This window comes from Podarcis liolepis, assembly GCF_965112155.1.
Source record: "Podarcis liolepis genome assembly, chromosome: 17".
NCBI classification, from domain to species: Eukaryota; Metazoa; Chordata; class Lepidosauria; order Squamata; family Lacertidae; genus Podarcis; species Podarcis liolepis.
The window spans coordinates 7,920,722-7,943,883 of NC_139571.1; the positions used below are offsets into that span (position 1 = coordinate 7,920,722).

The window sequence follows — 23,162 nt, forward strand, 5'->3', positions numbered from 1 at the left end:
CTGCCATTCTTCTTTCGTTGGAATTTCTTCTTGCTTCCATTTCTGGGCTAACAGCGTAAGGCAATAAGCCTCAAGATGGGTCAGCCGTTGGTTCACCTGTTTGACACCTGCCGGAAGTTGGAGTCACCACAAAGGGGACTCTTCGACTATTTCTGGGTTAGCAGAGTCTGTAACCTGAAGCGTATGTAACCTGAGGTACCACTGTATACAACAGCGCTTTTTAAAAATACATAGGGAATGTATGCTGACGGAGGCCCCCTTTGGAATCGGAGGCCCCGGCCAAGTGGCCCATATGCCCCCCCCTCTGTCTGGGCCTGGAGAGAGAGAGAGAGAGAGAGAGAGAGAGAGAGAGAGACCCTAGGGGGGCAGGTTTCCGTGCAGCAAGAGGGAGACTTTACTGCCACCCTCCCCTTTTGGCTGGACTCTGTAGCCTCATGGCACCTAAAAGGCGGCGGCATATCCTTGTGAGGACGACTGGTCCACAGACCACGTCTTTGGGCTGCGATCCATGAAAGTGTGTGTCTCACAATCAATCAAAGGAGGCTAATCCTCTTGGAGAGACTGGTTTTACCTCTCAATCAGTTTTATTTTAACAGCGTGGTTTTTCAGAGTTTAGGGAAATCATTAGAAGTGTTCATCATTAATGCTTTTGAATTAATATACCAAAAAAAATCAAAATGCTATTTGCACTGGAGTTACATATGGGTGGTTTGTTTACATGAGTCTTCCTGATGTTTTGTACCTTTCAGCTGATGTAAATCATAGTTAGAAACATCAGGAAGGCACTAGGCTGGGGAAGGTTGCACTACGTTGGTTCAGATAATGCTGCTATTATCAGACTGGTTTAACTGTGTTGATGACAGATCCACACTGTGTAGGTCTAAACATCTTTTTTAAAATAGTTACTTTTTGGCACCAGACTGCAATGATCTCAAATAATTCAATTAGAACACTGGGGACAAACACAACTATGTCTATACAACCTGGTGTGCCCAGCAGAATCTGGAGTTTACAGTCTATTGTGTTGACATTTAAAATCAATATATTTATGCCACACAACCATCTGTATGTGCCAACAGACTTCCATACGCATAAACAACCCTTAGGAGACTAATAGGAATTATGAATGAAATCAGGGCTCTAATCTTCCTTGGTGACTGAGCATATGAAATTAAAAGAGAGGACATAATGTCAAATGAATTATCACCAAGTAAAAGGTAAAAGTAAAGGACCCCTGACAGTCAAGTCCAGTCGCAGATGACTCTGGGGTTGCGGCACTCATCTCACTTTACAGGCCAAGGGAGCCAGCGTTTGTCCGCAGACAGTTTTTCCAGGTTATGTGGCCAGCATGACTAAGCCGCTTCTGGTGAACCAGAGCAGCGCACGAAAACGCTGTTTACCTTCCCGCCAGAGTGGTACCTATTTATCTGCTTGCACTTTGATGTGCTTTCAAACTGCTAGGTTGGCAGGAGCTGGGACAGAGCAACGGGACCTCACCCCGTCGTGGGGATTCGAACCGCCGATCTTCTGATCGGCAAGCCCGATAGGCTCAGTGGTTTAGACCCTATCACCAAGTACAAAGGTACAAATGTTGATGAAGTGTTTGGGTGTGTGCCCACACGGAGGGTACAATGTGTTTACCACGCCAGCATATGTTGCATGCACTCAAAACACCCTGTGGCGCGCATAAGGTCATGGGTGCTTCTGCCACTATTCACGTACTCAGGGCTCCTCACTGCTGTTTGTAGCTCCATCTCCCTTTGCCCCGATTCTCCCCCTGCACAGAAACATCCCTCAGCTGCTGAAACACTTCTCGCAACAATAAATGTTTACTACGCTTCCTGGCATGCACCATTCATGACAACATCTCCCATCTGGATGTGTGCGTGGGGCTGAACACAAGGGCAGCCGGGCTGCATCGCAGCCACCAACCCCAGCCCGGCCCCTGTTTCTTGCAGTCTGGGCAGCCCTCCAGATCGCTCTCCTCCTGTTTGGTTCAGGTTGGAGCTATTGCCTGGTGAATAATTCATTTGTTTCAAAGGCAGGATGAGCAGAGGAATGGCAGCTCAGGTTACACCAGACCTGCTCAGTGTTTCCCACGGAGGAGGGGAAGCAGCCCAGATTTAGCCCAAATCCAAAAACGCTGGGAATATATTGAAGGGCTGATATAATAATAATAATAATAATAATAATAATAATAATAATAATAATAATAAATTTATTATTTATCCCCGCCCATCTGGCTGGGTTTCCCCAGCCACTCTGGGCAGTTTCCAACAGAACACTAAAACACAATAACCTATTAAATATTAAAAGCTTCCCTAAACAGGGCTGCCTTCAGATGTCTTCTAAAAGTCTGGTAGTTGTTGTTCTCTTTGACATCTGGTGGGAGGGCGTTCCACAGGGCGGGTGCCACTACCGAGAAGGCCCTCCTGCCTGGTTCCCTGTAACTTGGCTTCTCGCAGGGAGGGAACCACCAGAAGGCCCTCAGTGCTGGACCTCAATGTCCAGGCAGAACAATGGGGATAGAGACGCTGCTTCAGGTATACTGGACCTGGCCACTTCCAAAAGCCACATCGCTAGGCAGAAGAGATATGCACACACCAGGTTTGCCGCTTGTGTATCATCAAGAAACAAGTTTGCATAAAATACAATACGTATTTTAAAATGGGGTTTCAGAGCTTTTAGGGGTTTTTGAATGTCTTATGTAGTTTTTTTCAATTTCATTGTTCTGTATGGGACAATGACAATAAAGATATCGTATCGTATTTTAAATGGAGGGGGTCCTCTGGCTGCTTCCTTTCCTGCAGGGGAGCTTGGGCTTGTATCTAGAACTGCGCAAGCAGAGTTACACTCATTCAATTTCTTCTCCCTGCGCATGGGAGTAGCCGGGGGGGCAGGGAGGGGCAGCTGCCCCCCAATCAATAAAAATAAATAAAAATACATAGCAAACTGAGGTTCTGCTCCCCCCAATAAAAAACCTGCCCTGCTAACAAAAATCCTGGCTATGCCCATGTCCCCACATGCCCCAAAATCTGATCCAGGGGGTCCCCCACCCCCTGGGAGCTGATATTGAGGGTGCACAAGGGACTTGAGGCAACAGGAGCAGGATAGGAAGTTTCATTGTGTGCACAGACGTCTGTTGTGCAAGCAGAATTGCAGCCTTTGATACAGCTCATAGGTTTGTAAACAGCTGCTGGGTCTGAAATGGTTGCCCCTGTGGAATGGGGGAACTGCCTGCGTGCAGGAAGGTTTTTTTAAATGGGATTAAAAACGGAATCCTCTCAAATCCTCACATCAACCCAGGGAGGGCAATGCTGTTATCCTTATATTACAGAGCAGGGACTAGACTGTGTATACATTATGCATTCAAAGTGTTATGTACGGAGTTGAATAGGATTCAGAATGCAGCAGTCTGATTGGTCCTAGAACAATAGGATTCAGAATGCAGCAGCCTGATTGGTCCTAGAACAATAGGCTCCAGAATGCGGCAGTCTGATTGGTCCACAGGAGCCACCCAATCCAGCTCCAGGTGGAAGTGAATCCACGACCTGATTGGCCTACAGGAGAATCCCGGAATTAGCCAATCATGTGGGGCCCATTGTGTAAATAATGTATATAAAGCAGACATTCTGGGGGAACTTCCATTCCTCCTCACCACTATGAGCTGAATAAAGAGCATGAAATCCACTCTTGACTCCGAGTATATTTCACAAAGCACATTCTAAGCACCTTCTTTCTCTCAAGGAATCCCGAGCACGGTAGTTTGCCCCTCACAAACTACAATTCCCAGCAGCCCTGAGCAACCACAGCACTCATAATTCTTTGAGGGGGGAGGGAATGTGATTCAAATGTGCTTTAAAGGTATAGTGCAGACCCATCATACATTACAAGCACCCCCAAAGAATTCTGGGAATAGTAGTTTGTTAAGGATGTTGGGAATCATAGCTCTGTGAGCGGTAAACTACGGTTCCCAGGATTCTTAGTGGTATGTGCTTTAAATAGGCCGCTCAAGATAGACAGCTCCTGCTGCTTGCACCTTAACCGCCAGTCATGAGAAGCTGTAAAGCCAGAAATAATTTTTTAGAAATATATCCCACAATCTGCCATCCCCTCAGCAATAGCTGGCCAGCCACATGCCACCAACATCCTCCTTCCCATCAGCAGCACCCCCACGGCTGAATGCATTTGACTGTGTCTGTGTCCACACCATATGTTGAAAGCACATGACTTTGCCCAAAGGATCCTGGGTACTGTAGTTTGTTAAGGGTGCTGTGAATGGTAGCTCTTTGAGGGCTTATACAGCAGTTCCCAGAATCCTTTGGGGGAAGTCATGTGCTTTCAACCTACAGCCATTGTTAGGCTATAGGGCAAATGAGCAGCCCACAAAGCACCACTGGGCCTGGCCTAGCTGCCGCAATAAGCCTCCCTGCCAGTTCATGTCAGCCTTTAAAAAAGATCTAATGATGCCAAACTGATAAATAGAGAATTACATATAGCAATGTGGCTTTGAGGGCCGTGAATACATAGCAGGTGCTGCATCCCTTCTGCCATAGCTGTCAACTTTCCCTTTTCTTGCGAGGAATCCTATTCAGAATAAGGGAATTTCCCTTTAAAAAGGGAAACGTTGATAGCTGTGCCTTCTGCCCAGGTTGTGCCTGGTGCAGTTGCCCCTATCGCCCCCACCCTAGTTACATTACACTATTATTATGAGAATCGCTTAGTTCTGGCATGCAGATCTGGCACTCTGCCTTCCCACCCACCTCTCCCCCTCTCCCTCAGCTTTGGAACGGGGGTGGGGGGCAGTTCCTGTGGGCAACAGAGGCTGGACCTCGTCTGAGGACCCTGAGCCCCATTTCTGCACAAGTGGGGCAGGGGTAGTGGGGGGGGGGGAGGAAGAATACTTACAGTAATGGCCTGCAGCCGCTGCGCAAACAGGGAGCTCTCTGCCATTTTCCCTCTGAAAGACAAACAGAGCCTCTTGGGATGTGTCCAAAGGACATTGGATGCCAGTTGGATGCCAGCGCTCACCTCTTCTTCCCCCTCCCCTCCCCCAGCTCCCGTCTTGCATTCCTGCTTGCTCTGATCCCTGCACGCAAGCAGACCCCTCTCCCCTTCTCCCACCTGACATCTGGCCACTGCATTCATGGCATTCAGCAGCAAGCCCAGGCACGGCAAAGGGAAAACAGGTTTGCAGGCACAAAACCTCTTCTCCGGCTTGCTCCATCGTTCGGCACATGGTTGTGTCTCTTCCTTTTACCTGCCCACAGTGTCTTCCTTTTACCTCCCTACAGTGCCATTCGCACGTTGAAGTCAAATAACCTGGCACAGTTCAGCTAACACAGCTGAAAAATATCACTGATGTTTTACATTTCAAACTACTTTTATTTTCTTTTTAAAGTGGCATCATCTGAAAGGTAAAGGTAAAGGGATCCCTGACCATTAGGTCCAGTCGCGGACGACTCTGGGGTTGCGGTGCTCATCTCACTTTATTGGCCGAGGGAGCCGGCATACAGCTTCCGGGTCATGTGGCCAGCATGACTAAGCCGCTTCCGGCGAACCAGAGCAGCACATGAAACGCCGTTTATCTTCCCGCCGGAGCAGTACCTATTTATCTACTTGCACTTTGATGTGCTTTCGAACTGCTAGGTTGGCAGGAGCAGGGACTGAGCAACGGGAGCTCACCCCCTCGCGGGGATTTGAACCGCCGACCTTCTGATTGGCAAGCCCTAGGCTCTGTGGTTTAACCCACCGCGCCACTCGCGTCCCCTCCTGAAAGGTACTCAGGGCCAAGTCACATCAGCACTTAACTGGCAAGTCCACAGAAAGTATTAAAGTGCAGGAATGGCCAATCATGTGCTGATTATTCTTATTTTATCAGTAAACTGCCTTGAGTCCCTGTCAGGGAAGAAGGAAGGGCAAAATTGATTGATTGACTGATTGACTGACTGACTGACTAACTGACTGACTGACTGAATGCCGTGCAAATCAGCCTTCTGCCTGCCACATCAATTGTGTCTTTTCCAGGTCATTGCAGTGGCTTATGGAAAGCTGTTATATGCAGAATTCCACACATGCTTAGTGGTGATGCAGGCAACCCAACAGAGCAGGAAAGGAAGGACTTGTTAGCAGCAGGGATTGTGGGGAGTTTGTTGCTATGGGCAGATCCATCCCTGCTGAGACACCTGGATGTGGCAGTATCTCCTCCTCTAGGGTGGAAGATCCATTAAGATGGTCTGCCCCCCCCCCCCGATGAATGAATGAATGAATGAATGAATGAATGAATGAATGAATGAATTTTATTATTTCGGTCACAGACCAGTTCCAGTCCACATACAATATCAAGGAAGTCATAACACACAATAGGGATACATTTGAATTTGCAATTAGGTATAACAGGGACAATACAGATATAGCCATAGCTGTCAACGTTTTCCCTTTTTTAAGGGAAATTCCCTTATTCCAAATAGGATTCCTCGCAAGAAAAGGGAAAAGTTGACAGCTATGGATATAGCAACAGCTAAAGAATATATAAATTTAAACTTAGTCACTAACATATAACCTAAAATTATCATTAAAGGCCTTAATCATTATGTTCCCTAAGTTTTATAGCGATCGCACAAAAATTGGCTACCCTTAACCAAGATGTCTGGGACCTGGTGGATTACTGAATGCTCTGGGGGATTTTCCAGCCGATATGGTCAGTGCTCCAGCCACAGCCCTGGTCTCATTATGAAACAGGATCACTCCCAAGCAAGCATGCTCCTTGACACTGTGGGGCCCACAGAACTCCCTGGCGTTTTAAGTAGCTGCAGGTGATGGCAGCTATAGCACAAGTGCTGAGATCCTGAGACAGGTCTGACTGAGCACGGGCGAGAGAACATTACCATGTGCCTACTCTGTGGGCAGCAGCAAGGAATTATTAGGTGCCACCTTTTACCATATGTGGTAGAATTGTAAAGTAATAAAGGAATTATGGGAAATGATATGCAATGATTTTTTGAAATGTTCAAAATAATGTTCGTTTAAAAAAAACCAGAAGCCTTTTCGTTAGGAATTGTAGGTGCAGAGATACCGAAAGAACTGAAAAGGCTGGAAAGATGACAAGGTTCCTGCCAGAGTGGACTGGCAGACTAAACTATTGGGCTATGCAGAGATGGCAAAAATGACTGGGAAAATCAGAAAACAGGAGGATCAAAACTTCAACAAAGAATGGAATAATTTTATATTATACTTGACAGAGCACTGTAAACACTTGAACTCTTTGGCAGGTCTTAAATAACTCTTGTAATGATACATAGACTTGGGATACAATGGAGGACTGAAAGTTCTGGAAAAGGGGGAATGATTCTCTGAGTCCCCCAAACTGGCGTGCTTACTGATGACCAAATCCCTAGATACATAAACAGGGAACTATGGTGTATCACCTAATAATACTGTTATGGATGATGGGTGACTTATCTGTTGTTCAGCAGATGACTGGCTAATTATCCAGGATAATTAGTGGATGCATCTTCAAACACAGCTAATTATAGGAGCTGTTCTCCTGACAGCTGAGGATCCCTTTTCAGCCTTTGGAATGAGATACCTGTTTAGAGTTTGGGATGTGTCAGCTGCTGCCAGCTGCAGGGAGAGAGCTGTTTCCTTCCAAATTGCTCTGCTCTGCTTGCTTATAAATAAAGCAAACACTACAAGGACACCATGTAGCACTATCCCTGGAACTTCTCACTGCTCAGAAGTGAAGAGTACATGTATTCAAGACTGTACAAATAGCCAAGAACAAAATATGTGCATCTAACCTTGTATCATTTGCGACACACTGAAAGAGGATTGCTTTTATGCATAATATCTTTACCTACAGAGCTCATCCTTAATGGATTGCCAATTTCTTCTTGTTGTTGGCATCCTTCTGTCTTGGGAGAAATTTGGCTGGGAAAACGTATGGTTCAGACATACATGCGCAGTGCAAGGCTTATCCTGAGGCACAGTAAGGCAGCCCACCTTAGATTTGGGTAGTGTATAGGTAGTGAAGTGTTATCACTGTTAACAGCAAGAACCTTTATTAAACTACATAACTGGGAAACAGGGGCAAAGCAACTGCTTATATACATTCCTGAAAGCCTGGGCCACTCCCACTCCTAACATGATTGGCTGTCTAAACTTCCAAGCTGCGAATCACAACTCAGAGTTCAAGGGCCAATGGCAGAGGCCCAAATCCTGAAATGTTCTGTGACTGGACATCATGTATCGAATCAGAGCACAGGAGCTCAGAATCCTTAGTCCAGACTCAAGCTCAGGCAAACACAGACCACTGAATACATAACCGGTAGTAAGAGCGGGAAGAAGCAGGAAGATCTTATTCCAAAGGGACACACAGCCCGCTTGGAAGATCTCCCTGTGTGAGATTGTAATGAGAGGGAGAGATTGTTGATGCGCACGGGCTCACACACAGAGGCAATGTTCAGCAAGGTAAATGTGAATCCAGGAAGTGAGGATACATAGGGGCAAATTATGCTGTTGTGCCACAATTTATGTCCATTGGTACAAATGGCCTGATAACAGGCAGGGAAAATGAGAGAATGAGTGTGTGCCCCCAAGCCACACACAGAGAGGGTTTCATATGCACTAGGGGAGCTGCACACATAAATACAAATAATGGTCCACGATGCCCAGTTGGTTATACAGTGGTACCTCGGGATGCGAACGGGATTCATTCCGGAGCCCCGTTCGCATCCGGAATGGAAGGTAAGATGCAATGGCGCGTCTGCGCGTGCGCGGGTCATGATTTGCCGCGTCTGCGCATGCATGTGCCGTCATTTTGAGCGTCTGCACATGCGCAAGCGGCGAAACCTGGAAGTAACGTTCTCCATTACTTCTGTTTTGTTTTTTTAAAATATTTATTAAGATTTTACACAAAACATACAAAACATAAGTTTTTTTTTTAAGTTAAAAATAATTAAACCAACTATTACACAAACAAAAAAGAAAAAATAAAGAAGAACAAGAGCTAATAAGAAAGTTACCAAAAAAGAAACCTAAAAAACCGGTAGTTGAAAAAATAAAAAAGAAGAGAAAAAAGAAAGAAAAATATCTTAAAAAATAATCATCCATTTTTCAATATCTTTAAGTTCATTTGCTTATTTCCTTGACCTCCTCACATCTCCCCTTTTGTATTCCCGTTTACAAAGTCCTTTCAGCAAATCCTTACTTCTGGGTTACTTCTCCGTTATTTCTGGGTTGCCACAGAGGGCAACCTGAAAGCGCTCAACCTGAAGCAAATTCAACCCGAGATATGACTGTACATTGCTCTTGCAGTGAGTTTCATGCTGTTTGTGGGTATTCAATGAGCATCTGATTCTGCCTGGGGAGGGGTACTGGGGGAGGGAAGTATTTGTGCCCAGGATCCCATGGGTGTGCTCCCAGTAAAAAGTGCTGCAGCTCCATCACCAAAGACTTGTCGCATCAGCATCTTTCTCTCTCGGTGACCCTGAGCTAATGCCCATTTATAAAGCGAATGGATTGCCTAATCCTATGGACTTGCACAGAGCTTAGCCTGGCTGCACAAGTACATTCACCCAGGTTAACTCACCCCATTAACCTCTCACTGGACATCATCTGGGAGAGGCCAGCTCTGCTCAGAAGCTGCGGCCTGGCTCTCAGGGGCCTCCTGAGGCTACGTGGTTAATATTGCAAACCGCACAAACGTCACAAAGTGCCCCTTCGGGAGAAGAGGGTGGGGCTTGCGTTTCCCAGCAGCAGCTCCAAAGGTCACTATGTAGGAGGGTGGCAAGGCAGCCAATGAAGACAGCTGCCATTTTCTGCCTGATGCCTCTTGTCAGGCCTCCAAACTAGAAGAAAAGTTATGGGGCCTCAGCTTGACGGAGCTGTGTTTGGGGGCTCCAGGGCCTTCCAAGTCAACAAACCCTCAAGCCGGCTCGGCTCAACCATAGACGCAGCCGCTGCATTACCTTGCATGGTCAAGGAGTGTACTCCCAGTTCAAGTTAGGATGCCTTCAGGGCCGGATTTAGGTTGGATGAGGCCCTAAGCTACTGAAGGTAATGGGGCCCTTTACATGTCCAGCTGTCCTTTGTCAACAACAAATTGTGGCTGTTTTTTGTGTTGAATATATGCTACAGTGGTGCCCCGCAAGACGAATGCCTCACAAGACGGAAAACTCGCTAGATGAAAGAGTTTTCCGTTTTGGAGGTGCTTCGCAAAACGAATTTCCCATGGGCTTGCTTCGCAAGACGACAATGTCTTGCGAGTTCCTGCTGGTTTTTTTTCCTTCCCCCCCCTTTTCTAAGCCGCTAAGCCGCTTATCAGCTGATCCGATCAGCAGATAAGCCGCTAAAAGCCTCTAAAAGCCGCTAATAGCGCTAATCCGCTAATCCTTCAATGGGCTTGCTTCGCAAGACGAAAAAACCGCTAGACAAAGAGAATCACAGAACGGATTCTTTTCGTCTTGCGAGGCACCACTGTATATGGTAACTTATGGACCTAATAGGTATCTAAAGCCATTTGCACATGATGCCATGCAAACCAGTCCATGCAGAATGTAGGCACCCTATACCGTGGTACCTCGGGTTAAGTACTTAATTCGTTCCAGAGGTCCATACTTAACCTGAAACTGTTCTTAACCTGAAGCACCACTTTAGCTAATGGGGCCTCCTGCTGCCGCCGTGCCACCGGAGCACGATTTCTGTTCTCATCCTGAAGCAAAGTTCTTAACCTGAAGCACTATTTCTGGGTTAGCGGAGTCTGTAACCTGAAGCGTATGTAACCCGAGGTACCACTGTATATAGAAATGAGCAAACCAGTGATATTTTAGGGAGCACGCTAGCAGGCGGGGCCCATGACTTACATCATAGGAGTCTACACAACACAAAACACTGTTGCTGTATGTAGGTTTTATTTTATTTGTTTTTTATCTTATATTTTGGAAACATACATCCAGTTTTTCTTTTCAATTTTGACTGTCTGTCTGTCTGTCTGTCTGTCTACCCGCCCCTTACCTCTAAGAAGTTCAAGGCAGCATACATGTTCTCCACCCATCCATTTTATCTTCAAAACAGTCCTCTGAGGTAGGATAATGGTGACAGATACAGTGGTACCTCGGTTTCCGAACTTAATCCGTTCCTGAAGTCCGTTCTTAAACTGAAACCGTTCTTAAAACAAAGCACGCTTTCCCTAATGAGGCTTCCCGCCGCTGGTGCTCCTCCACCGTTCAGCTTCCGTTCGTAGACTGAGGTAAAGTTCGCAAACTGGGACACTACTTCCGGTTTTGTGGAGTTTGTAAACCGAATTGTTCGTAAACAGGACTGTTCGTAAACCGAGGTACCACAGTAATGAGTTTGCTCTTTGGCTGAGTGGAATTTTAAACCTGGTGCTCTCCAGATTATTGTTGGACTACAATTCCTATCACCCCAACTAATAGGTACATGGTGCTGGTGGAAGCTGGATTCTAGCCATGTCTGGACTCTGGAGGGCACCACGTTGGCTACCCCTGCTCTGACTGGTTCACCATACTGCCTCTCTTAAGAATCTCATCATTACCATTGCACAATACAGCTCTATGAATTCAGATTTAACACTTACAGTCTACCTGAGTGTCCCGTTTGCAAAATTCACACCCAGTTATGCATAATGGGAAGCACGTGCGCACTGCCAAACTCTGCCTCTCCCTGCACCCATGCCTCCCTGATAACATTTTTTTAAATACACCAATGGCTGGCACAACATTATTGCATCACAGGGCCTCCTCTGAATTGGGCCCCTTATCTCTGAAATGCCCTCCTGAGGGAAATTCGTATGACATCTCCCTCTCCACCCCCCACGCTCCGTCGGCCTTAAAAAGGTAAAGGGACCCCTTACCGTTAGGTCCAGTCGTGTCCGACTCTGGGGTTGTGGCACTCATCTCGCTTTACTGGCCAAGGGAGCCGGCATTTGTCCGCAGACAGTTTTTCCGGGTCATGTGGCCAGCATGACTAAGCCGCTTCTGGCGAACCAGAGCAGCACACAGAAACACCGTTTACCTTCCCGCCAGAGCGGTACCTATTTATCTACTTGCACTCTGACGTGCTTTTGAACTGCTAGGTTGGCAGGAGCAGGGACCGAGCAACAGGAGCTCACCTGGTCGTGGGGATTCGAACCTCCAACCTTCTAATCGGCAAGTCCTAGGCTCTGTGGTTTAACCCACAGCGCCACCCGCGTCTTTCTGTCGGCCTTAGAAAAGCCTTAAATACTTATTCTTTCTGGTTTACATTTGGATGATTTAATGGTTGTGATATTTAATGGCTGTTTTATGCACTGCTATTTTAATGTTAGGTTATTTTAGAAAATCCCATTTTAAATTTTAGGCTTTTAATGTCGACTCGTATTGATCTGTTGTAATCTGGCTTGGGAGAACATACACCTTCAGAGGCGGGCTAGAAGTCCATTAAAATGGTGCTAGCTGTGAAGGCATTTCTGTGTCCTCCCCCTTCTTGGCAACCCGCCCCCCCTCCTTACACTTCACTGCCTATACCTGCAGGGAGCTGGAGGTGTGGAAATCCTAATGCAATGAATTATTGTGACACACCTTCCCACATGTAGAGAAACAAGGAGACAGGGGTCAGTGACACCCGGTCATTTGCACCACATTCGACTTCAAAGCAGCTTAGCATTTCTTGATAAAATCAGTGCTTTTTCTGGGGGGGGGGGCACACACAGGGTTACGCATGCCCCTAAACATTTTGTGAATCTTTGTACTTTTGCCCATTTAATGTATTGATTCCCCCCAATTTGAGCTACGAAATGGTTATTTTCTTGAGCCAAATGGAGAGTATCCCTAAACATTTTTTTAAGGAAAAAAAAGCACTGGATAAAATCATACCTAGATACAAATGAAACTATGCCATTGCTACATCGAATCACAGAATTGGGAGGGATCCAGAGCACTGCTTTTTTTCCTGGGGGGGGGGCGCGCAGGGGTACACATTTTGTGAATCTAACGGGAGAAAATACTTTTTTAAAATTTTTTTTTTTTTAGTTTCTTCTCTAGCAAGGTGAATCATCAGTTGTTTTGCTACCCCCGATAGCAGCCTTTTGTCCATTTACTGTATTTATTTCCCCCGATTCAAACTATAAAATGGTGATTTTCTCGAGTCAAAATGAGAGTACCCCTAAACATTTTTTAAAAAAATAAAGCACTGATCCTGAGGATCATCTGTTCTGACCCTCTGCAATGAATGAACACTCATCTGGCCCATACAGGGATCAAAACTGCAAGCATATTAACATGGATCATGGATGATAATACCCTAAAGATACAACACGCACCTGCAGAGTAAAGCCTTGGAAAGAAGCTGCAAGTCCAACTCTGTCGGGACACCTTGGGAAGTGAGTCACGGTCTTGCGCTGCCTCTGCAGCCCTGCTCCATGTGTTGGCAGGAGACAGAATCTTGGGCAGGATTTCACCTCCCCTAAAGAGTTTATAAGTGATAAGGCAGCCTCTGGTACAATATACGCAGGCTGTAAAGGTCTTTAAGGCTAACTGCCGGTGCTTTGAACTAGGCCCGGAAGCCAAGAAGCAGCCGGTGGTGGCATGTTCATTTCATACTCGCAAGCAAAAGGAAGTGGGCAGCCACGATGTGCGCTAGCTACAGCTTCAAAGGAGTCTTTTAAGGACACACCACATACAGCACATTGTAATTGTCAATCACACTTAAGTACGTAACAATGGGGGGGGGGGAGGAGAGCTGACTGTAATGCCAATATAAAAAGATAAAGGTAAAGGACCCCTGGATGGTTAAGTTCAGTCAAGGGCGACTATGGGGTTGCGACGCTCGCTTTCAGTCCAAGGGAGCAGGTGTTTGTCCGCAGACAGCTTTCCGGGTCATGTGGCCAGAAGGACTAAACTGCTTCTGGCGCAACAGAACACTGTGATGGATGTCAGAGTGCACGGAAACGCAATTTACCTTCCTGCCAAAGCAGTACCTATTTCTCTACTTGCACTGGCGTGCTTTCGAACTGCTAGGTTGGCAGGAGCTGGCACAGAGCAACGGGAGCTCACCCCATCATGGGGATTCGAACCACCGACCTTCCGATCAGCAAGCCCAAGAGGCTGAATGGTTTAGACCACAGCGCCACCCGCATACAATATGCGTCGCCTCTGGCAACCAATGCGCCCCTTTGGTTTCAGATAGCACACGGTTAAAGGTAAAGGTAAAGGGACCCCTGACCGTTACGTCCAGTCGCGGATGACTCTGGCATTGCGGCGCTCATCTCGCTTTACTGGCCGAGGGAGCCGGCATTTGTCCGCAGACAGCTTTTGGGTCATGTGGGCAGCATGACTAAGCCGCTTCTGGCAAACCAGAGCAGCGCACGGAAACACTGTTTACCTTCCCGCCAGAGCGGTACCTATTTATCTACTTGCACTTTGATGTGCTTTCGAACTGCTAGGTGGGCAGGAGCAGGGACCAAGCAATGGGCGCTCACTCTGTCATGGGGATTTGAACCACCAACCTTCTGATAGGCAAGCCTTAGGTTCTGTGGTTTAGACCACAGTGCCACCTGCACCACAACTTGTCCCACATGGGTAGATGAGTCTAAAAAGCCTGGGACACAAATTTCCGCAGCCCTCCATCAGCTATGGTGGCTCATTTAGCAGATGTGATGTATTTAGCATTAACTTGGGAAGTGTATACTCGATTCTGACCAAACTAAGCCTCCTAGAGCAAAATATACATCAGAACAGGCCTTTTCTGCAGTGGCTCCCCATTTGTGAAATGCACTCCCCAAGAAGGCTCACCGGGCACCTTCACTGCAGATCTTTAGACGCCCAGTGAGAACATTCCTCTTCTCCCAGGCCTTGGGCTAATTACACAATCTGTGGCCTTTTAAATTGAGGGAGATAGAATCATAGAATCATAGAGTTGGAAGAGACCACAAGGGCCATCGAGTCCAACCCCCTGCCAAGCAGGAAACACCATCAGAGCACTCCTGACATCTGGTTGTCAAGCCTCTGCTTAAAGACCCCCAAAGAAGGAGACTCCACCACACTCCTTGGCAGCAAATTCCACTGTCGAACAGCTCTTACTGTCAGGAAGTTCTTCCTAATGTTTAGGTGGAATCTTCTTTCTTGTAGTTTGGATCCATTGCTCCGTGTCCGCTTCTCTGGAGCAGCAGAAAACAACCTTTCTCCCTCCTCTATGTGACATCCTTTTATATATTTGAATATGGCTATCATATCACCCCTTAACCTCCTCTTCTCCAGGCTAAACATGCCCAGCTCCCTTAGCCGTTCCTCATAAGGCATCGTTTCCAGGCCTTTGACCGTTTTGGTTGCCCTCCTCTGGACACGTTCCAGTTTGTCAGTGTCCTTCTTGAACTATGGAGCCCAGAATTAAAGACTCCTGTGAACCTGAGGTGCCCCACCCACAGAGGAGGCCCAGAGGCTTCCATGCACTGCTTTAGAGACGCCTCTGTCCAGTCAGTTTCTACCAGAAAGCATTCAGTCAGTACAGAGGTGCATCAGTACTACCCATTCCCAGCACAGGCTGCGTTAATAATATATTATGCCATATTATTGCTATTAGTAGTATTGAATTAGGGACGCGGTCAGCGCTGTGGGTTAAACCACAGAGCCTAGGACTTGCCGATCAGGTCAGCGGTTCGAATCCCTGCGACGGGGTGAGCTCCCATTGCTCTGTCCCTGTTCCTGCCAACCTAGCAGTTCGAAAGCACGTCAAAGTGCAAGTCAAGTAGATAAATAGGTACCACTCCAGCGGGAAGGTAAACGGTGTTTCCGTGCGCTGCTCTGGTTCGCCAGAAGCGGCTTAGTCATGCTGGCCACATGACCCGAAAGCTGTACGCCGGCTCCCTTGGCCAATAAAGCGAGATGAGCACCGCTACCCCAGAGTCGGTCATGACTGGACCTAATGGTCAGGGGTCCCTTTACCTTTACCTTTAGCATTGAATTAAATTTGCATGGCAGCCCATTGAAAGACTCTCTAGGTGCTAAAGTAGCAGCATCACAATGTACAGTGCAGAAATGCAAAAATGCCGTGATCAGAGCAACAACCCAAAAACTCCAGGTTTCTAAAAAGCCCATTCTAGCTGAGACAGAATAGACCGATGACTGCTTTGAGCTTGCCTAGCTCCAAAAAGAAGCCTCACTCAGAACACTGACTCATGCAGAAGCACAGCGGTGGGCTCCTCTGAAGGCAGCTAATTCACACTCTGTTAATAAGTCATTTTGGGTGCAAAAGTGAAGAAGTGGCCCCTCGCTTTGATTCAGAGAAAAAAAAGTGCCCTAGCTACCAGAAGTTTAGGAAACACTGTTATATAGCCAGCTTTCTTTTTGATGGACAAATAAATGATTAATTAGATGGGAATAGATGATTTAATAATATAGGGTTGCTTATTAATTCCTTTTTGCGGAGTCCTACTGGTCAGCACTTTGCTGAGAGCCTTCCAATAAGGAACTGAGGTAACTGTTGTTTGCTAGGACAAAAGGAACTAATGGTTGGATCCTGTTCCTGGCTGGGATCCAGGAAGTCTGACGTCAGAAATCCAGAGACTTACCACTCATATGTATAGATGCTGGAGAAGTGGGGGGGGGGTGCGCCCATGACTGAGGGAGGTGGGCCAGACTGAAGAGTGCCTGGGACATACCTGAGAAGCAGCAGAGGGTGACTGATGCAACTGTGGTGCAATACTGCACGCCAAGAGGCCCTCTGGCCTAGCGTAATTATTTTCCACTTGGTAGCTGGACGTTGGGACGTTTCTATCTACAGTCTACAACTTCATTAACATCTATCTACAACTCCACTTGGGATGCGGGTGGCGCTGTGGGTTAAACCACAGAGCCTAGGACTTGCCGATCAGAAGGTCGGCGGTTCGAATCCCCGCGACGGGGTGAGCTCCAGTTGCTCGGTCCCTGCTCCTGCCAACCTAGCAGTTCTAAAGCACGTCAAAGTGCAAGTAGATAAATAGGTACCACTACCACTATAGGTACCACTTAAATAGGCCGAGGGAACCGGCAGGAAGGTAAATGGCGTTTCTGTGCGCTGCTCTGGTTCGCCAGAAGCGGCTTAGTCATGCTGGCCATATGACCCGGAAGTTGTACGCTGGTTCCCTCAGCCAATAAAGCGAGATGAGTGCCGCAACCCCAGAGTCGGTCACGACTGGACCTAATGGTCAGGGGTCCCTTTACCTTTACCTTTTGTTGGTATCTTCATGAACTTATTTAAAAGATTGAGTTAAGCATTTGAAAAATCTATTGAAACCAGACATTATAAGTTCATCTGAGGTTGGGTAGTTCGCAAGTCTCTGTGGCTTTGTTTAATGTTTTGTATTTTTCTCAGAAGGTTGATTAAGAATGTATAATTGATTATTCTGTGTATATTAATCGCCAACGTGTTGCATGAGTCTCACTACTTCTATCTGCAGCACAAGTTGCATTTTTATAGGATGTTGGGATTTTGGCACGCCCCACCAACCAGGGATAAGCCGATCCTGGTTACCTCACCCCATACCCCCCCACACACTAAGGGCTGGTCAAGTGAAGAAGCAACCCAAACCATCCTCTAAGCTGGACAGACACCATTTTTAAAGGTCCTAAATTGACCCGCAACCTACAATCTGAGATGCGCACCTCTAGATTTCTTGCAAAACCATGGAGCAGAAATGGACAACTGGGCTGGAACTGGGACCTCCCCCAGATAAATTTATCCAGCCCCTGGTGGCCCTACAAACTTGTAATCAAGGCACGTCAAGGCATGCTCGTCATTTCATGGGTAATAATAATAAAAATAGCCTATATGTTTTCCAAGCATTTTTGGATTGCACATGTAAACCACCATGCCTGATCATACATGATCTGAAAGCATTAATCCTTCATTGCTATGTGGCACCCAGCTTATTATGGAGTCTGATAATGTGTGAGAACGGTTTGTGTTGCTAAAAAAATGCTTCCAGCCCTCAGAGCACTGACTGCGAGGAAAAATGGGTCCTGAGACTAACTTGGACATCTGAACTACAAAGGATGCTGATTCACAACTCTTGCATTGCACACAAGGCTGTGCAGGCTCTGGAAAAGCCACTCCAGCATCTTTTACCAGGTTCCATCAGGGATGGAACTTCCATACATCACTACTGGGAAAACCATAGCTTTTACTATACGGACCTTTGTTGGCAAGGTGATGTCTTGCCAACAAAGGTCCGTATAGTAAAGCTATGGTTTTCCCAGTAGTGATGTATGGAAGTGAAAGCTGGACCATAAAGAAGGCTGATCGCCAAAGAATTGATGCTTTTGAATTATGGTGCTGGAGGAGACTCTTGGGAGTCCCATGGACTGCAAGAAGATCAAACCTATCCATTCTGAAGGAAATCAGCCCTGAGTGCTCACTGGAAGGACAGATCGTGTGAAGCTGAGGCTCCAATACTTTGGCCACCTCATGAGAAGAGAAGACTCCCTGGAAAAGACCCTGATGTTGGGAAAGATGGAGGGCACAAGGAGAAGGGGACGACAGAGGACGAGATGGATGGATAGTGTTCTCGAAGCTACCAGCAAGAGTTTGACCAAACTGCGGGAGGCAGTGGAAGACAGGAGTGCCTGGCGTGCTCTGGTCCATGGGGTCACGAAGAGTCGGACATGACTAAACAACTAAACAACAACAACAACAACATCAGGGATGAGTTACTGGGGGAACCAAAATGCCTGGGCCAGCCATGCTTCCAGTGGTTAATTCAGTCCTGGTTTTAGCAACACTGTGGTTATTTATCTTCCTGTGCTTATTCCCTCCATTGCTCTAGTGACACAAAGTTTCCATCCTCCTAAGTGGTCAGGCACAGCAACAAATCTCATGGGGTGCGATATTTAATCACACAAACTGCCCTTAAGAGCATGATAGGACAGAATGGAAGCTTTATAATGATGCATGATGTGCTGGTGGCAAGCAGCCATGCCATTTGTGTAATATTTAAAGGGGATCTCGGGTATTGCTGATCCTCCTACTGAGGCTTCTTGCAGAGAGCAATTGTTGCATTATTCAGGGCTGGGGAAATCTTTTACAGAGTGACACCGACCCTGTTCATACAATCCAGGGGTCAGCAAACTTTTTCAGCTGTGGGCCGGTCCACTGTCCCTCAGACCTTGTGGGGGGCCGGACTATATTTTGAAGGGGAAAAAAGAATGAATTCCTATGCCCCACAAATAACCCAGAGATGCATTTTAACTAAAAGCACACATTCTACTCATGTAAAAACACGCTGATTCATTCCCAGACCGTCCGCAGGCTGGATTGAGAAGGCCATTGGGCTGGATCTGGCCCCCGGGCCTTAATTTGCCTACCCATGATGCAATCAGTGCAGGTAATGCTGAGCAGCATTGCAATGGCAGGCCTTGCCTCTCTCTCTCTCTCCCTCCCTCTCTCTCTCTCTCTCTCTCTCTCTCTCTCTCTCTCACACACACACACACACACACAGAGTGATAACTTGGAAGTCGAATGGAATCCGTTCCGGAAGTCTATTTGACTTTCAAAACGTTCAGAAACCAAAGCACAGCTTCTGATTGGCTGCAGGAAGCTTCCAAAAATAGTTCTTTCTGGGTTTGCAGCGTTCGGGAGCCAAAACGTTTGAGAATTAAGCTGTTCGAAATCCAAGGTACGACTGTGTGTGTGTGTGTATAGACACACACACACACACACACACACACTCATACCCTGGTTTTGAACAGCTTAGTTCTCAAACAAATATATATATATACAACAAATATACATATTCTCACAAACAGAAACTTCTGTATCTCACACTGTTCAAACAGAGCAACGAGAAAGCCCAACTGTGCCCTGGGGCCTCTTCTACGTTAGTCATAAAACCGTGTGTTGAATGCAACAGTTTTACATAGTGGTTTTTTTACCTTTGTTATAAGGATTTAATTTCTGACTTATTTATAGCATGTGTTTTTATCCCTGTGTGCAGATCCACCCTGGATCTACTGAGTGTTTGCCATATGCACAACATCCAGAAGCCTGTCAACAGGCAAACAGATACAAAAAAAGGTAGAAAACTACAGTATGTAGCTAATTGCTATCAATTCAAAGTTATTGATAAACCTATTAATCTAAATGTATTAAAATGTTGTGCTAGGGCACAAACATTTCCAGATGCTGCCTTGCTTAACAATGGCAGCATTCTTCCTGTTATTTCTGAGTGGAGCTGCATCAGTAAATAATCTGCTATTTGAATTAATTGATTTAGATAACATGGCAGAGCTTGAATTGGCTACAGATAAGACACCTGTGCACAGGGGGCGGGGGGCGGGTAGGGACCCAATCCTGTTCATCTGTAGGTCTTATGAACAAGCCAGGGAGTGGGGGGAGGGGTGGACTACTTCGCTGCCACTCTGGCCGCTGCTGGCATATAGTGTCTTTCAACAAGTAAACTACATTTCCCATGATGCCAAGAGGCCCAGTTACACACTACAGCATCTACAGCCACAGTGCAGACTGTGATTCAAACAATAGAGATCACCATTTGTTTTCCTCACTGTGAGAAGCGAGGTTACCGGGAACCAGGCAGAGGGCCTTCTCGGTAGTGGCGCCTGCCTTGTGGAACGCCCTCCTATTAGATGTCAAGCAAATAAACAACTGTCTGACTTTTAGAAGACATCTGAAGGCAGCCCTGTTCAGGGAAGTTTTTAATGTTTGATGTTTTATTGTGTTTTTAATATTCTGTTGGGAGCCAGCCAGATGGGCAGGGTATAAATTATTATTATTATTATTATTATTATTATTATTATTATTAGTGGGCTCTTGATTCATAGCATGCTCAAGAGACCCTCAGCACCTCCCAATGACATAGCTAAAGTCAAGGCTTGCCCAAGACATTTTGGCAAAATGGCAGCCCCTCTCCACCATGGAAGAATGTGTGAGTGAAGATTTTCATCAGGAAAAAAGAAGGTGGGGGAATAAAGATCTACATCAAGATTTGCTGCCCTTGTGGATTCTTCTGCCCAAGGCGGTTGCCTCACCTTGCCTCATGGGTGAGGTGGCTCTGTGTGGAGTGTGCTGGGTTCTAGGAATTCCCAAGCAGTTGAATATCCTGGATTTTAGTACCAGCTCCATGGTTTGGGGGACCATTGGGCACGGCACCTTTTGTGGGGTGAGATGTGTGAATCAAACATTGTCTCATCTTGTCTTTCTGGTGGCTCTAGGAAAAGTGAGGATGGAACCAGGCAGAGGGACTTCTCGGTGGTGGCGCCCGCCCTGTGGAACGCCCTCCCGTTAGATGTCAAGGAAATAAACAACTGTCTGACTTTTAGAAGATATCTGAAGGCAGCCCTGTTCAGGGAAGTTTTTAATGTTTGATGTTTTATTGCATTTTAAATATTCTGTTGGGAGCCACCCAGAGTGGCTGGGGTATAAATAAATTATTATTATTATTATTATTATTATTATTATTATTATTATTATTTGGTGGGCCCTTTGTCATCTTGGGGGCTCAGCAAATGCCGGACCCTACCACCCACTGAAGCAAGCCCTGCATCTCTACATCCTGTCAAAAGAGGTTCTGAGGAACAGCGTTTGGCGTGGCAGCAATTCCCCAGCCACAACAGACCGTGCCCAGAAGCGAATGCCCGGGTGATCGTGCACCCTTCCATAGTTTTCAGCAAGATGGCCTTATTTTGAGACAATGGCGTGCACCTTTCCGACTGGAGGAATGATATATGGCTGGCCGATATTGCAGGTGGCTTGAGGCACTAGTTACAGATGTGAGGGTATTTGGTGGCGAGCCTTTGGGCTCTTGTGGTGGCTAGGCATTGTTGGACCTTGTGTGAGGGAGGGGAGGTGTGGCCATCACCTGCCCTTCCATGCTTAAGGGTATTCCGTTAAAGGAATCTGGGGGTGTGATCTTGTCTGAAGCCCGGTTGGGGGCTAGAGCCTTGACACGACCCCGATGGGAACACCAGGGGGGGCTTGAGTTAGTTTGCATCGACAGGGCTCCCACTACCGGTGGTTTACTCTTACCGGACTACCTGCGCAGCAGGCAGGAGTCAGATATAAGGTAAAGGGACCCCTGACCATTAGAACCAGTCGTGACCGACTCTGGGGTTGCAGCGCTCATCTCGCTTTATTGGCCGAGGGAGCTGGCATACAGCTTCCAGGTCATGTGGCCAGTATGACTAAGCCACTTCTGGCGAAACAGAGCAGCACACAGAAATGCCATTTACCTTCCCGCCGGAGCGGTACCTATTTATCTACTTGCACTTTGACGTGCTTTCGAACTGCTAGGTTGGCAGGAGCAGGGCCAGAGCAACGGGAGCTCACCCCGTCGCAGGGATTTGAACTGCCGACCTTCTGATTGGCAAGCCCTAGGCTCTGTGGTTTAACCCACAGCGCCACCCGCGTCCCTAGGAGTCAGATATGCCTAAGCCAATACCGCTCACATTCTGTAATTCAATAAAGTTGTGGACAAATTTGCCCAATAACATAAACTTAATACCGTAATTTTCGCTCTATAACACGCACCAGACCATAACACGCACGTAGTTTTTAGAGGAGGAAAACAAGGAAAAAAATATTCTAAACGAAATAGTGGATATATGATTTTTGTGGTTCATGCTGTGGCCACAGACATGTGATCTGACAGTGAGTTTGGAGTAGCCCAATGCAAAAATCCTGAGGATCCATGTGGATCCATGCTTTGTAACCACGGAGGAGGGAAGGAAGGGGAACCATGGATCCTCTGCTTATGACTGCAGCAGATCCCCACCACCACCCGCAGGCATTCGCTCCATAACACACACACATTTCCCCTTACTTTCTAGGAGGAAAAAAGTGAGTGTTGTGGTGCAAAAGATACGGTATGTGTGTCCTGGTGTGAGTTGTTTCCCAAGGAGGGGGTTACTGCAGGGTCTTGACACACAACTGTTGTTTTGCCTCAACAGTCATCTTGCCTCCTGGGCTGAACCTACCAGCTCATCTGGACTAGCAGCAACGAGAACAGAGATTTCCCTCCCTGCCCGCCAGCTCTCTCACCCACTGCTGCTCTCGCATCACATGATGTAAAGGAAGCGTTGCTATCTGGAAAAATTCAGAGAGCGCAGATAAGGCGCTAGGAAGAAATTAACACGGCTAAGGAACACTTGTATTAGGCTGGAAACAAAAATCTCACTAAT

At 46.9% G+C, this 23,162-nt stretch overlaps 1 protein-coding gene and 1 long non-coding RNA gene across 4 annotated transcripts in view; both read right to left on the bottom strand.

The window, feature by feature from the left end:
- Positions 1 to 23,162, bottom strand: part of LOC310697047 — a 143,308-nt gene that overhangs the window by 43,697 nt on the left and 76,449 nt on the right. The gene's annotated exons all lie outside the window — the stretch shown is intronic.
- Positions 1 to 23,162, bottom strand: part of PALM3 (paralemmin 3) — a 42,240-nt gene that overhangs the window by 17,040 nt on the left and 2,038 nt on the right. For 2 of the 3 annotated variants that reach the window (XR_014520771.1, XM_083482938.1), the window contains exon 2: positions 4,909 to 4,960. Coding sequence is in view for 2 of the 3 variants with exons in the window: in XM_083482938.1 (XP_083339064.1) it covers positions 4,909 to 4,953 (45 nt within the window). In the remaining variant the exon portion in view is untranslated. Of the gene's footprint in view, positions 1 to 4,908; positions 4,961 to 13,318; positions 13,621 to 23,162 lie in introns of those variants that run through there. The other variant, XM_083482939.1, reaches the window with a different exon arrangement.